Consider the following 16,842-nt stretch of genomic DNA (forward strand, 5'->3'; position numbering starts at 1 on the left):
TGCATAGCATTCCCTTCTTTCTTGGATTGATGGCATTTTCAGATCCCAAGGGTTTTATAAATGCCATGGCCTCATGAACGACAACCCCCACAGCCCTGGAGTCGAGCATGTTGCCCCAAATGAGTTTATTTATATTTATTTTATTTGCATTTATGTACAATTTGTGTACTGCATGTGCAGACAGACTCAAAGTTGACCATGGTCTGATGTTTTCACCATGCAGCTGGAGCGGATACTGGCTGATGTGATATCTAGTTGTACGGCCCTGCGGACAAGGCTTCATGTGCTGTGGAGACAGTTGGACGTGGCAGAGGACGAGCGTGCGAGCATTGCGGCCCGCACTGCAGGCACTACTGAGCGTGTTCATCAGCTGGTGAGTGCGCCCTGTTTTGCGCACTGTTATGCTGAAGCCAGATGGTTTGTTAAATATTTACAGAGGGAAGTTAATTGTTGTTAACATCCTCTCCAACCCCTCACCCGCCCCACCGCCACTATCCAAATCGCCCCAAATATTATCGGATATTATTTTAGGAAATCTTAATTATTTTTAAGACAAACATCTTCTCGGCTACAATGAACATGGCACCTTAATAAATCGTTGTACAATGTCAGTAAATAGTTCTTTCTTCTTTTTTTGTTTGTATTTGCAAGTTCGTCAATCCAAAGTGCCATGCCATATCCTCACTTGAGTGTGCATTGTACCAGCTTGTGGATGAGGTTGGCAGGCTGGCGGAAATGAGGAGGGCGTGCCTGGGGGATGTTATTTCTCGCGTGAAGGAAGGCATCGTTCAGGAATGGGAGCGTTGTTGCTATGGTGACAGTCAGAAACAGGCATTTGTGCCTTTCCACGATGGTAAGTGCCTTATACGGGTGAATAATTCTGATTTGATATGGATACTTAAATGGTAGTGAATTAGCGAAGTGGAACGTAAATGTGGCTCCTCTCCTGCCCCTCCCCCCCGATTTTTATTTTATTTATTTTAATTACAAATTAACTTATTTATTTATTCCCTCCCCCTCCCCCACCCACTTTTTTTTTTTTTTTTTGAAACGGTGGAGTGAATTTGCCTCAACAAATCAACGAGTGTACCATTGAAAATATACACCTCCCCCCGTACCTTTCACTTTATGGTGCGTAGGAGTTGCACCGCATTGGTGTGCCGTCACTGTGCTGTTTTGGTTACAGGTTTTTGGACGCAAGTTTGTTTGGAGACCAGAAGTGTTTTCCCATTTTGATTTTCAAATGTCAATACAGTGTGATGACTCGGAAGGGAGGGGAGATTTGCTGATTTATTAATGAAAGTGTTACCGTCCGACCTTTTTCTTCTTCCTTCCACCCCCCTGTGAGTTGGACCAAGTGGTTTGGTCCATGTGTACAAAGCCTATGATTGGCTGTGGGGCAGGGGAGGGGCCAGGAATGTGATTAAGAGGAGAGCGGCCATTTTGGAGGAGGGCTCATGGCGGAGTGCCTTTTTGGGTGTTGTGTGGTTTCCAGCTGCAATCTCTCCACCTGAACGGTATGCCGGATCACCCCCGCACCCCTCTGCAGCCGCCTCTCCACCTGAAGGGTGACTTTGATTGAACTCTGGCTGCCGTACCTCTACTGCCTTGGGGCCTACTCGTGGACTTACCTACTCCTACCCTCATGCTGGGCCTGCCCTGGGGCCGACTGCTGGGCCTGCCTTTGGGCCTACTCATGGACTTGCATACTCCTACCCTCTCGTGCTGGGGCCTACTGTAACTGTTGGGCCTGCCTTGGGGCCTACTCATGGACCTGCCTACTCCTACCCTCTTGCTGGGCCTGCTCTGGGCCTGCTCTGGGGCTGACTGCTGGGCCTACTGTTGGACCTGCCTACTCTTGGACCGGCCTACTCTTGGACCGGCCTACTCTTGGACCGGCCTACTCTTGGACCGGCCTACTCTTGTTTTTTTTCCCTCTCTTCTCCCTTCTTTGTTTTATGTGTTGGAAGAGATTTTTCATGTGATAATCCATACATAAAGACAGTGTGATTGAAGGCTTGGCTTTGTGTGCTTCAGGCCGTAACAAAAGTTATTGCCTTAACTGGTCTAAATTAGTCGATTCAAAAGCTTACCTTTTCAATGGACAAGCCATTATTTTACTTTTCTAAATCCTTTTTATTTTGTTGATGAACATTCATTTATTTACAGTATTTACTTTTTCTCTCAAAGATATTGTTGTGGTTTTTAGAACCTTCACATGTAAATTTAGTTGTAAATTTCCTTATAAATAACCCCTGTGTACATTTCCCCTTAATTGGCTGTTAAATGAAATAATCGCACCTTAGTTAGTCCACATTGCAACACGTAGCAAATCATAGGCTCCCTTTCGTAGTTATTTCATTATTCTGTGTTTCAGATAAGGCTGTGTCCAATAATTGACTCTACGTTGCATCAAATAAGATAGGATCCCTTACAATATCGCCGTGGCCTCCTAATCAATTCGCCGCCGTGCATTGGGCGGTTTTCATTGGCATCATTTTCACCGCAAGACTCCATTGCCCACGAGGCCAAGAGGAGGGGAGGAGCCGTGGGACCACGGGCGTGGCCCACCATCACCAAAGGTGGAGCCAAAGAGTCCTGGCCAGCCAACCAGCGCCGAGGTGAGAAAACCGGTAGGCGTGGCATCGGAGTTGGCGGCTTCATCGCACGACGCGCAATATAAGCGTGCGCGCAAGCCTTTTCACAGGAGATGCGTGATCCAGCTGAACAAGAGAAAGACGTGAGGAGGTGCTGACATTGCGGCAATAAACCGAGACCGTCTAGGGCCCTATTGTCACCGGTTGTGGAGACGTGGAGCTGCCGGCTGCCGGCTGCTGTTCGCTTCGAGCCCGGAGCGTGAAGCCCTGACGTGCTGCTTCGAGCAACCCTGCCGTGTGGACCCGAGTGTGGAGAGTCGGCGGCCGCTCGCTTCCAGCCCTGCCGTTCTGCACGGACCCTTCTCATCCCTCGTCCATTCATTCCTGCCAGAATTCCCCATTCGTGTATGTGAGTTTGTCTTGTTTTGTCTTGTCCCTGGTGTATAAGTTAAGCTTGTTGAAGGAATTGCTCTGTGTCCTTCTGCTCCTTCCATTTTCCGTATATTATTTTGATTTCTCCTCTTCCTTTGGTTTTCTGTACATAGTTAATAAATCCCTGTTATTTCTTACATGTTTGGTTTCGTTCTCGTCCGATCGCTTTAGTGATTTCCCGATTGAGTACCTGTGGCACGATTTTGACCGAACCGCTTCGCAATCGGGTTTAGTCATTGCTAACGGCTCGCGCCGCAGTTCGCTTCGCTCGGCGCAATCCATTAATTACGCTGCGGCACGGGCGGGAGTATTTCCTCGCTGACGGCCGGTGGTAATACTTAGGTACTAAGACTAATTGGGCTTACGACCCTACGTACCATCGGCCATCAGTGACGTCATACTTCCAGGACAGGCGGAGACGGCCAGCTTAACAGGACAAGGGGATTAACCCCCCTTGCTAACGGGAGTGCCGTTCCCCGAATCCGTAACAATATTATAGGGGCTCTGCTTTGTTTTCCTTTAATTTGAAATATAATTAGAACGGCACTCAGTGGAGAGCAGACCCCCACCAGACTGACTATGTACGTTTTGCATCCCTCTGATGGGCCGGATCTGGGTTCAGATATTAACCAAAAGCTAATCGGCTTGTTCTTGTTGCTTAACCAACCCATCCACCAAGTTTTGTCATTCGTCCATAACTTTTCGTGATATCATGCTATATATTGTTTTTGGCCATACCACTCAATGGTGAAGAATCACTTAAAAAATAAAAAGTAAAAAAAATTCCCAGATCCAGCTGTGGATCTTCACCAAAATCGAATCATTTCGTCTCGACACACCCAACCTGTCCACCAAATTTCGGCCGAATCTATCCAACTTTTGAGATATCTTGTTTACAGACAAACAAACAAGAAGACGTCATGCAGAGCACGATACTTGCAAAATCCACCCCTCCCGCCCCCCCCCCCCCTCCAAAAAAGTTGCCATCGATACATCAAATTGTCCAAATCATTAAGATGAATGACTATCTTAATGAATGACTTAATGAATGATGAATGACTTGGGTCAATTGGATTAAAATATATATTTCAGATGAAAATGGATTTTTGAAGTTTGACCTTGAGTTGACCTTTGACCTTTTGACGTCAAATCGTTAGTTTCCCTATTTAGTGACGATATGCAAATGATGTTGAATTTTCAAGTCAATCAGATGAAAAATGGCAATTTTAAAAATTTGACCAAGATGACCTTAGACCTCAAAATCGATAGACTTCTTATGACCAACTCTACCATCTGGTGAAGTTTCGTGAAGATCAGTTTAAAATCGTGACCTGTAGGCGATTTGACAGATAGGGGTGAAAACATAACCTCCATCTACCTTCTGTGGTGGCTGTAATAATAAATGAAAGCAAGTACTGTACAAGATATATTGACACAAATTTACTGCTCCTCTGTCCTTGTGAATGTGTGAATCTCAAATGTGTGAATCTCACATATTCAGGGTCTCCACTCCAAGCTGAGATCTCTCGATCCAGGCCACTGCCGATAAACTGAGCATCGTCGAACTGTACATCAAGGACTGCATTTCTCATTCTCCATGTGCTGCTAACAACCTCCAAACACCAGGAGTAAACGTAAAGAAAACGACAGTTAAAAAAAAAATGTTCATTTTATTCCTTTTGTGTTCACATTTTCATTATAAAGGATCATTGAGGATTTGATAGCAAAACATCAATTGGTAAAAAGATTATGGCTTGGACAGACACTGAAGCTCAATGGTAAATAAACACGGAAATAATTGAAGAAAACGGTTCGTGTCCCCCTTTACGTGCCGTGGTTGGTTTAGAAGGACTTGTCTCCGTAATTAATTATTTTCTCCATATTCTCATGATGTATTCTTTGCCAACGACGTTAAAACGATATGTAAAGTGATACGACTTCAACTGATCATCAGTTGCATCTCACAAGGAAATGCATTGTGCAGTTCAAATGGAATGCCATGGAGTATGGAACGTCCCAGTGGGTGTGCCTTGAAGGTTATTGTGCTTTAGTATCCCCACTTTTTTTGTTTGGAGGATTAATTTTTTTTTTTTAATCCATTTGATATTGGATCATTCAGGATGGAACTTTTTGCCATCTTTCAACTTTGCTTTTGGAGGCAAGCATGCGGATTTACAATGGAGTGCCATGGGCTTCGCTCTAGTTTGGTTTTGCGCACCATGGAGGAGCTTGCACATTAATTGTATGCACTGTACAGTGTACATGGGGATTTCAACTTGTGATCACAGCATTTCCTCCCCTCCCCATCTCTTCCCCTTTCCCTGCCTGATCCTTGGCTGCTTTAACCACCCACAGATTATGTCTCTGAAGAACGACTGTTAATTCTGGAGCAAGAATTGGAAAGGTTGAAGTCAGAATTTGATGCTAGACAGGACCTCTACCTGGGCCTGGCTCATTGGGACCGTATGTGGCAGCAATTTATGGAGATGGAGGTACCTTCCTATGCTCCCACTGACATGTCTGTCTCCCTGCTGACATGACATACTGACATGTCATGTCATGGCATGTCTCCTTGTGCTCTTGGTGTTTTTTCTCTCCTTTGTTTTGCATCACTTCTACAAGAGGGCCCATAAATAGCAGATGGCTTTAACATTAATGGTGTATGTTGCTGTAGTGGTGTTTTTGCTGGAATTGTCTGCATTCGCAAAGCAATAGATGGCATTAGGTAGCCTCAAACTGAGAGCATTGCATACAGTCACATGAAAAAGTAAGTACACCCCATGTAAAGTTTTGACTTTTTCAACATATTTCAACATACAGCTATTTGATCTTCATTTCAACAATATTAATAGATAAAAGTGATATAATATAACAAATATCACGAAACATTTACATTTTGTAGTCCATTGTATAATTTAAATAAACATAAATGCAAATTTCACATGTGGAAAAAGTAAGTACACCCCTACATTTATCACTACTTCAAATACCTAAAATTAGAATCAGGTGCACCAGCTCAGGTGCAAATGATTAGAACATCGTTAGAGAGGATCTTGGAGGAACCTGTCTTATTTAAACCTCAGGCTATGAGCCAGACCCCCCAAATTGACCGGTCGGTACCATACAGATGGAGTAAGGCTCATTGTGATTTTTAGCAAGATATATGTCCCTAGATATGAAAAAAAAGTGATAGCAGTGTATAACTCTTGGCCATCTCTGTTATCACCCGAAATATTATACGCCTGCTTCGCTTCGCCAAAAAATGTGATATTTGCTAAAATTGGAATAAATATGTTTTTAAGGACCACAGAGTGCCGAGATCGAGATCGAGATCGTATTTGTTCGAGAGATCATGATAAACCTAGAGTGTGGAGCAAGTTTGCATGCATTGTGAAATATAATGTAGCTGATGTTACAAACCTACTTTAGGATACTAGCTAATACCAAAAATTACACTGAGATACCAAAAGTAGTAGACGAATAAACCTAAAATGTTCAAAAGCTATGTTTCGTTCCAAAATATCAAAATTAGGGGGTATGGTTGAACATATTTTGAACTTTGCCAAATTATGTGCCCCAAACATCCACCATATTACAAAGTAATGATATATTCCAATGCAGTGGTTCCTTGCGAAGATTTTGAGGGGTCAAATGTTACTCGGAGTTTTCATTTTTGAAATATTGACAAAAATGTACAATGTGAATTCTGAACTCGAAGCGATTTCGACCACTTTTTCACTAAATTTAACATATTATTGGTCATTATATCAATATTTTGATAAATAACCCCCACAAATGTTCTATATTTCTATTACTATATTAGTTGGCATCCAGTATGCAAATTATTGGCACTCTGTGGTCCTTAAAAACATATTTATTCCAATTTTAGCAAATATCACATTTTTTGGCGAAGCGAAGCAGGCGTATAATAATATTTCAGGTGATAACACAGAGATGGCCGAGAGTTATACACTGCTATCACTTTTTTTTCATATCTAGGGACTTCGCTCTTTCACGAGCCTCGATCTTGTATACAAAAAAAAATAAAAAAAATAAAATAAAAATAATAATAATATCTTGCTAAAAATCACAATGAGCCTTACTCCATCTGTATGGTACCGACCAACCCCCTTGGCTCATAGCCTAAGACATTTAGTTTGGTTTGCTCTTTGTTGAAGTGTGTGGCGTCACCATGCCTAGATCAGAAGAGCTCTCTGAGACCTTCAGAATGAAGGCTATAGATGCCTACGAGTCTGGGATGGGATTTAAAAAGATCTCCAAACAATTTGAAATCAATCTTTCGACTGTCTGGAAGATCATCTACAAGTTGAGAAGATTCCAAACAACTGCCAACTTGTTCAGGCCAGGCCGCCCCAGCAAGTTTAGCCCGAGAGCAGACCGCAAGATGCTGAAAGAAGTCTCTAAGAACCCCAGAATGTCATCACGGGACCTACAGGTAGCTCTTGCCACTGTTGATGTCAAAGTGCACGAGTCTACCATTAGAAAGAGGCTGCACAAATTTGATCTACATGGGAGGTGTGCAAGGAGGAAACCTTTGCTGTCCAGAAAGAACATCAGGGCAAGACTAAAGTTTGCCAATGAACACCTTGGCAAAGACCAGCATTTCTGGAACAATGTGCTCTGGACAGATGAGTCAAAGGTAGAGCTATTTGGCCACAGTACCAGAAGACATGTTTGGCGAAAACCGAAGACAGCATTTGACCACAAGAACCTGATAGCAACGGTAAAGCATGGTGGTGGAAATATTATGGTTTGGGGCAGCTTTGCTGCATCAGGGCCTGGGCACCTCAACATCATATAATCCATTATGAATTCTTCATTGTACCAGAGGGTGCTTGAGGATAATGTGAGGCCATCTGTCGGAGAGTTGAAGCTCAACCGAAGGTGGACCTTGCAACATGACAATGACCCTAAACATACCAGTAAATCCACCAAGGAATGGCTGAAAAGAAAAATGGAGGGTTCTGGAATGGCCAAGTCAAAGCCCGGATCTAAATCCCATCGAGATGTTGTGGGGGGATTTGAAACGAGCTGGGCATGCAAGAAACCCCTCAAACATCGCACAGCTGAAAGAGTTCTGCATGGAGGAGTGGGCAAAAATTTCTCCCAGTCGATGTCAGAGACTGGTACAGTTATAAAAAATGCCTACTTGAGGTTGTTTCTGCCAAAGGGGGCAATACCACCTATTAGAGCCAAGGGTGTACTTACTTTTTCCACATGTGAAATTTGCATTGATGTTTATTTAAATTATACAATGGACTACAAAATGTAAATGTTTCATGATATTTGTTATATTATATCACCTTTATCTGTCAATATTGTTGAAATGAAGATCAAATGGCTGTATGTTGAAATATGTTGGAAAAAAAGTCAAAACTTTACATGGGGTGTACTTACTTTTTCACGTGACTAATTGTTGCCACGGTGACATTGGCCGTCAGTTTGCATGATTGTGTCCCCTTGTGAAGTAGCGCAGATCTGGAGACCCGGCGAGGTTAACCAACCGTGGTGGAGCACTCTTGCGTGAGGAGAAAGAACGGAAGCGCCTCAAACGAGAGCTTTCCAAGGTTAGGCCCATCCATTGCCTGTTGCTGTCTTGCGGTGGAGTGGCGACCCATCCAGGGATTGTACTCCTTCGCCAATGATACAGCCTCGGAATCCCTCTCCTCCTCACGGCTTGAAAGGAATGGCAACGATTATTTCCTGTTGCTTTCTTGCACGTCTATCGGCAGATCATGCTGGGACTGTAAGATAGATGCTCACCAAACTCTTGCTTTTTGGACTAAGGCTCTGGCCCAACATTTTGATGGTTGTGTCTGTTATCATGGGAGGCAGTAGTTCACACTTGCATTTCGTTTTTATTTATTAATTTTACCATTTGGAGAATACAGTTCTTTGAACACGCAATTTGGGGGGTGTGTGCGTGCATTAACCCCACACGCACAAAGAAAAAAGTGGGGTTAAGCAATTGGTTCTTCGTCTGTCTGTCCGTTTGTCCACAGAGGAGCAACTTTATTTCAATGGAATGTTACATTTTGAACATGAATCAGAAGCGAACCTGCAGTTTAGCAGAGCTTTGTCTCTGAATCTCGCAAATTGTACAGAATCTCATCCTTTCTGCACATGCTTGATCGGGAGCAAGGTCATATTTTTATACTGTCTGGCAGTCGAACAAAATTGGATACAATTCCAAACAGGACACTTACTGTTTTTCGGAATATCATAAAGAACACATACAACAGGCATGAAGACCGAATGTAACGTGCTAGATATGGTGGCATAAAAGATGCATCAATGGCGGTAAACTTCCGAATTATTATTTATATTTTTACAACTTTTAAAATCTTTATTCTAAATTAAATGTATACTTTAACACTGGAATACAAATAGACTTCATAAACCATCCATTTAGTTGAACTTGGACAAAATATTATGGCATTTTGCATCATTACCACCAATTAAATTTGCCCCCTGCAGACCTTCCCAGTGTTCTTGCTTTCCTCAAGATTGCATGGGCTAAGGTGTTCGACGAACTCTAGTTTTTGTTTTGTTTGGCGTCTTTCATTTTTGGACAAGGGAGGAGTGTGGTCAGAATTGGGACGAGCAAAGACAAATTCTACCAATCTGCTTGTGAAGGGTGAGGAGCAGACTTTGGGACTCGGCCACCTGTTGGGTTAGGTCACATGTTCTTTTCATTTATCAGTTGGAGAGCGAACTGAGTGCACGACTGGTTGGACGTGCCATCTTTCCCTGGGGGAAACCATTTCCTGAGCTGCTTGCTTGCTGCTGGGCCACCCTGAAAGAGGAAAGGGAGAAGGAGAAACAAGAAAGAGTAAGACCCCAATGATGTACCTATTTAAAGTCTTTGTATGCACTCGGGTGTGCTGCATATTGGAGCCTTTGACCCCCTTCCTTTTCTTTTATTTAACTCTTGTTATAGCCAACTCCTTTATGAATTTTTATGCTGAATACATTTTTATTTCCAAAGTTTTTACCTTTCACCATAATCCATTTGAAGAAGTAATGAATAGATGTAGCTCCCTCCCTTCCCCCTGCCCCCCACTCCTTTAAAAAAAAAAAAAAAAAAAAAAAAAAAATACATTCCCAAGAATAACTAACACCCAAAACCTCAATCGCATGCATTTCTGCAGCAGTTGAAGCTTGCGCAAATCCTGGAGAACGAGGTGGTGTTTCGAACCTTCCTACGCACTCCAGGAAAGCGTCGAGGGGGAAATGCAAAACCACCTGGGAAATGCAGAACGGTAAGGACTGTTCCTGCATCACTAACCTACTTTCATTGACTTTGCCTCATTTGTATTGGAGCCTACTACTATGGCTTTTTATTTATTCATTTTTTTTTTTTGAACTTTTAAGGACCTGTCTTTTTTATTATTCATTCTAATATATTTTGTCTTCATAGCAGAATGAATGACATAACAAATTGCAACAGAAATGCTTCTTTTTTTTTTTTCTTTTTTTTTTTTCCCATAGCCTCCAGTGCATATCCAGTGAGTGACAACATACTGTTATGTCGGTGGGGTAAAGGAATATCTAGAGTCAGGTAGATCTGAATAGGTAACATGCTTAGTCTGTCGCGATAAGGAATCTGCCCTGTAATGAGTTCTGTGTGTTTAGTCCGGTTTGTCGGTTAAGGAGTATACCTGTGAACATACCAGGATGTTCGTGTGCTAGGTCGTTGTAGGGATTAAAGATAACAGCCCTTGTGTGTCACACCTGGTAATCAAACCTTTGTCCCTTATGGCAACGCACACCTGTAAACACTTAGATAGGCCCTTTAGCGCACACAGTAATTAAATCCCCTTCCCTTACAACCACTTTGGAAGAAGCCAGATCGGGGCACCGCCGGGTGGCCGCCGTCAGCTACATCCCCAGCTAGGCCTAGCAACATCGCGTGACACGAGCCACAGGGAACGTGTGATTGGAAGGAAGGCGCTGGAAGGTTCGGTGGAAGGCACTGGTTGGTGGCGCGCCAAGGCTGACATCACCACCCAGGTTATAAAAGGGCGTGCCGGACGACATTTCCCTCTTGCGCTGCATGTCTCAGAAGCTCTTGGTTATCTCTGGCTGTCTTGCGCTGCACGACATTTCTATCAGCTCGAGCTCTAGCTCTTTCTTGCACGTCCCTCTTTGGTCTCTTGGCGCTGCACGATATCTCTGTGCTTGAAGCTCTTGCGCTCTTCTTGGTCTTGAGAGGTCCTTGTGGTCGTTAGTTCACCATCTGCGTGGTGCAGGAGCGAGGCTCAGTGCTGTGAACGGGCAGGACCTCGTGTGCAAATGGCAAAGGCGTTGGCTCGGGGCCTAGCGAAGCGTGCGAGGCGGACGGAGGGTTTTCTCCGCACCGGAATTTGGAGCCGTGCCGGACGAGGCCGCATTGAACGATGGACAGTTAAGACACACCACATTTCACACGAACACGACGGACAGTTATTTTCGTAATTCATTCCTGTGTGGCGTATTTGAAGTGAGGTGTGTGGGATCCCAATATAGGGTTTAGTTTATTTTATTGCCGGCGCGTTTCATTGTATCGGGTCCGTGAATAAATCTCTATTTTTGTACATTCTAATTCGTTGTTCGAGTTCATTAATTTCCCTGCAGGATCAAAGCTGCCGTCGGTTCGCTGAAGGTAAGTGCTTTTGCCGCAGCTTCCACTTCCCTTCTTTCTCCCGCGTTTTACAGCTGAATCCGTGTTTGGTCGTCGCCTTGAGTAAATCCGTTTGGTCCATCCGCGGTCCGTGGTATTAACCGGAAGGGTCCGCACGACAACTGGTAGTCAGGAGTGGGATAGAACCCTGAATAAAATTGGTGTCAAGGAGTGGAGAATTTGAACGCAAAAATTTTTTAGTCGAAGGCGATAAATTGGAATAGTCGATCGGTGCGCGGGATGCGAACAGCGCGTCAGTTAAAATTTAAATTTTATTACGGTTGGAAAAGCCGCACGGCGAAGCGACCTCTTCTTTACGGATGGAAGAGGTAAGCAACATGGAGGAAAGGAGAGTAGAAGATGGGGATAGCACTCAAAGTGAGTCGGAAGTAGTGGGGGTAGAGAGCAGTGGTGGTGCTTCCCCCGCCGTAGGAGCGGCCCCGATACCCGAGCAGCCATGAGATCGACTTTAGGGAAATGAAGGGAATGAGTGACAAAATAGATGCTTGGATTGAAGAGTTGAGGGAAGAACGAAAGAATGGTGCCGATGGGGCCCAGGAGAAGCCAAGGGTGGCAGAAATTGAATCGGAACGGGGGGAAGCCAAATTGGGAATGGGAGAGAGTGCGGCCCATGCAGATGTGCACGGGGCTCGGGAGCCGGGAATGGCAGTTTAAAGAAATGAGGAAGGTAGGGAAGGGAATTTGGAGGTGAATGGATGTTGTTTCCCACATCGTGGCCTGGAGGTGTATCGGGGCCGGGTGGATGCTACAACACCAACAGGGGGATGGATTTGAATCCTTGCTGTGCCAGGGCAGTGGTTCAGAGCAAGAGGGGGTAACATTATTGGGGGTCCGTGTGGTGGAGCCGGACCGGGTATTTATTGGGGAAAGCCTGTCGGGGCCAGAATTGATGTGTAATAATGAGCATGATGTGACCCAGTGGCTGGAGACCTGGGACAGTCCCATAGAGGTAGGGGTTGATCAGGCCCAAAGGAGTTTTGGGGAGGCGGTGAGTTGGTCCGAGGAGGGTGGTTGAAGTGACCAAGGGGACCCTCACCATACACTGCAATTTGGCAATGGAGGCTCCAAAATTGCATGACCAGTTGGGGGAGTGTTGGCTCCGGGCTGGATTTGGACCTTGGAGAGTCGGGAGATCGAGCCTCTGAAGATTTGGTCCCCGTAGGGAATTTGGACCAGCTGCAGGGAGGGGCAGAACAACCTGAGTGGGTTGTTACCTGCAGCTGCGGTTTGGGATGGGAAATCAGAATTTCTAAAAATAAATCTTAAATTAAATTAAAATGGGAATGTGATTTGGAGCAGCCATGGAGGGAGGTGGTCGCTGGGCTGCGGGATTTGGACCAGGAGAGGTCATTGGGGATTGCCTCGGGCAAAAGTTGCCCTTTTCAATATTTGGGTATGCCAGCCAGCTGGGGGGCTGTGCTGGCGAGATTTGGACGTGGGGTCCAGCCATGGGTGGCATGGTACGACCTGGACCCCACGGGGGGTCTGGTGGAGTGTGGCGTCCCTTGTCCGTCGGGGTGCCGCCCGAGCGGGTGGCTCGGGCCGACAGGGTCACTGGACCCTGGTGGAGGTTGAGACCTCCAGGGGGTCCGAGGTGGTTTCTCAAGCCTGGGATGGTTTATTGAGGACCACTAGGGGGAGGTGTTGTGGGTCACGCTTTGGTGGTGGCACTGCGGACGGCCAACCTGGGCCTGATGTGGTGACCACCCGGGCATGCGGCCTGACACCCTCCTCCTGAGACTCTGGGACAGCCGGCATGTGGTGACCTGCCATGCCCGGCTGGTCTATGGACGCGGGTCAATCTGCATGGACAGGGATGGACATAGCCTGCCGGACAACCATTGGGGCATCTGTGGAACGTGATGGTGTGAGAGTGACCTTCCACAGATGTTCCGTTATGATTTATGGACTCGGTTTGGGAAGAGAGCCATGGGGTTGATGAATCGGGAACGTGTAATGCACCGAGCATATGGGCCATGCTCGGCTGGCATGTGCATGGCAAAGCATCTTTCTTTGGTGAGTTTAGTAAAATGTGAAAAATGTTTGGCATGGGTAATCTAAGGTTAGATGCGAATTTAACGGTGAATTTTGAAATGGCATGGTGGATACTGACAGCAGTGTCACCATTATTGATCCAGGTGTGTAGACCAAAGTGTTGGAGGCTGTGATAAAAATTGTTAGGTTAGCAGGACACAGCTTTCAACTGGTTGCGTGGGCAACTGTGCCAATATTTGGGACGTGGGGTTATGGGGATGTAGTTGTGTAGTCTGAGGGTCAACGTGGTGCTGTGCGTGTCCGATGTGTGTGGACCATGTCTTCTGGGTGGGTCTCCTGGTGGAGCATGGCTGTCGACTGGACCTTGGTGTGGTCAAGTGTGGGTGGGCACTGGGGGGGGGCTGCAGTTCTGTGGACTGGGGGATGAAGGTGGCGTAGGTGACATGCGGGGAAAGCCACGCACTGCGACCGTCTCCCCCAGGGCCGAGGTTGTGCGTGCGGTCATGGTGTTGGCAGCAGGTGCTCACCACATTGGCCAGCTGGGGCTGGTGCAGCTGTGTTCCTCGCAGGGGGGGGGGGCGAAGGATGGATGGTGGGTCCCACCCTTATGGACACATGGGCCGTGTTGGCGTTTTGACTGCTCACCTTGTCCCTATTACCCTTGCACGGTAGGGGTGCAGAGCTGTTGTGGCCACATGTAGTTGGGTCGTGATAATCACCGTTGGATGCGGACCCACATACCTGCCATTATAGTGGGGACAAAAGTGAAATTTGATGACAATTTGATAGGCCCAATGATACATTTTGGGATTGTGAGGGTGGATGGCACTTTGGACCTGACCAGCTGGAAATTACCTGCACATCAAGGTAGGGGTAAGGCCTTGATGGTTACTGTCCCAGGCTTCGGGACCTGCTTATGGAAATTGGTGACAGGTAATTTGGAGTTGGAGGTGGGTGCGAGTGATGACATGGCCGGTGAGGGGGGATGGAATGTGTGCCACAGTCTTGTGGGTGGCGTTTGTGTTAGTGTTGTGGTTATGTGGTCGTGAGGTTGGAGATAATGAATGAGTGATTATTGTGTTTTGAAAATGTTATTTGAAATGTGAACTGGGGATTTCACATGAAGCAGGCCATGGCAAATCTTGTAACATCTTTTTGGTACCATCTTCTCTGAAATGTGTGGGAATTGAAAGGCAGCGGGGGAGGAAATGTGTTTTGGGATGTTGTGGGTGGGCAGGGTATGTGTGTGCCCGCAGGTACAGATCAAGCTCGGAGGAGTGATGCCTGCGGCCCCCCCCCCCCCCCTCTGCGGCAATTACCCCTGGCAGCCGGTGGTATCTGGAAATTGGAACTCGTCGGTGGAGGGTCTGGTTGGGCGCCGTGGGGTAAAGGAGACTCCCGGCGACCCGTGGAGCTGTGCGGAAGCAGGAGGCCAGGGAGGAGCCTGGGGTTTGGAGACCCTCACCGGCGGGGTCACAGCAGAAAGGGCTGTTGGGCTGTCATGGGGCCAAGAGGTAAAGGGGGGGGGGGGCAATTAACTTGTGAGTCGGTTGACTTGTGTTTGGGACTGCGGGCACCACAGCCTGAAGCGCCCCCACCATTTTACTTGTGCGGTACCTCCCCGCTGCCTCGAGAGAAATGCACACCACTAATGACATCTATGCCATGGTCCTGCAGGGGGGTGAATGAAAGAAGTGCTTTGTTGACTTTTGAAATGCCTTGAGTTTTGGAATGAGTTTGCGTAGATAAGGGGTTTGTGTTGCGTGAATGAGGGCGAAAACCACCGAGCCATGTCGCTCACCTGTAACATCTGGACAGGGCCCGCGGAAATTTAGGGGTACATTGGGATGGCTCCGCAGGTAAGGTTGTCTTGTGGCATCCACCGGGGGACACGGTCTGTAGACTGGGGTATGTACAAATGTTAGAGTTCGGAATTTTTGAATAAGGATAAGTTTGTGGTTAAAGTAGGTTTTGCGTGTTTGTTTCCTCCCTCAGCAGGAACGACCTGAATCATTGTAAATATTTGATTGCATGATTGTTAAGGGGATTAGCATGTTAAGGAGAATAGGTAGGAAGTCCGACTCACTTCCCACAGCCCTCCCGCTTTATTTCGTAGGTTAAATAAGTGTGAGACAGTAAGTGAAGACTGGAATGGTAGCGCCTGCAGTGAACCTAGCAGGAGCTACGGTTCCGGGGGGGGGGGGGGGGGGGGCTGTGTTGTGTCGGTGGGGTAAAGGAATATCTAGTCAGGAAAAGAGATTCCATCTGAATCTTAATGCCACCTCTTTTCCTTTACCAAACAAGCACGAAGTTGTCGCATCCACACACAGCATGAGCAAATGGAAGTAGATGGCACACTTCCCATCCAAGAGTTTGCCACAGGATGTCTGTTCCAGCTACGGTATTTCGCATTCGTTTTATCGGACTTGGGGACGAGTCCTTTTGAATCGTCACCTGTGGGGTGACAAACACCAATATATCAGTTTCCCTGCCAATTACTTCTGCACATGCAGGCAGACATTAACCATCTTGTGCTTTTCTTTTCCATGCCACATCCATGAGTTAGCCCACCAATAGTTCTCTTGGTCCTTATAAACATTTGTTCAATTGTCAAATCTCGAGACATTCCTGCCCAAAAACGATCAATCCATTCAAATCGATCAAAACGATTTCGGAATCATTGGAATCTCCCGTGATGAAGCTATCTCCGAGGGCCTTTCACTCACTCACCGCAGACAGGTAGGTGGTCTGTCTTCTATCGATTCCTCTCCGGCCTTGCTCCCCCAGCTCTCTCTCTGTGCTTTGTCCCCCAAATATTCCTACAGGTCGCACAAGATCTGCCAGCAACCCTCTGATGGTTAAACTGCCGAAATATCGGCTTTCTGCTCACCTTCACTCTTTCATTCCTCTTTTCTCCCGCCTCTGGAACAAACTCCCACACTCCCTTCAATCCCACTCCTCCCTCCAGGTCTTTAAAACAGCTGTTCACCACCATCTCTTATCTTTCCCCATCCAAAACCTTGATCTTTTCTACCCCCACTAATTTACCCCAGATCCACCTTGTTTGAAATTCTAACTTCTTTCCTGGAAGTCCTGGCAGTGTCCATATGTTTT

The 16,842-nt window shown here is 46.3% G+C and overlaps 1 protein-coding gene across 4 annotated transcripts in view; it reads left to right on the top strand.

The window, feature by feature from the left end:
- LOC137417184 (protein regulator of cytokinesis 1-like) overlaps positions 1-16,842 on the top strand; it is a 58,101-nt gene that overhangs the window by 31,737 nt on the left and 9,522 nt on the right. For all 4 annotated transcript variants that reach the window (XM_078768507.1, XM_078768505.1, XM_078768506.1 and 1 more), the window contains exons 7-12: positions 224-373; positions 706-853; positions 5,385-5,521; positions 8,522-8,617; positions 9,754-9,882; positions 10,202-10,312. In XM_078768507.1, the coding sequence (XP_078624633.1) occupies positions 224-373; positions 706-853; positions 5,385-5,521; positions 8,522-8,617; positions 9,754-9,882; positions 10,202-10,312 (771 nt within the window). The remainder of the gene's footprint in view (positions 1-223; positions 374-705; positions 854-5,384; positions 5,522-8,521; positions 8,618-9,753; positions 9,883-10,201; positions 10,313-16,842) is intronic.

The sequence above is a fragment of the Myxine glutinosa genome, chromosome 14 (genome assembly GCF_964187855.1).
Source record: "Myxine glutinosa chromosome 14, kmMyxGlut1.1, whole genome shotgun sequence".
Taxonomy (NCBI): Eukaryota; Metazoa; Chordata; class Myxini; order Myxiniformes; family Myxinidae; genus Myxine; species Myxine glutinosa.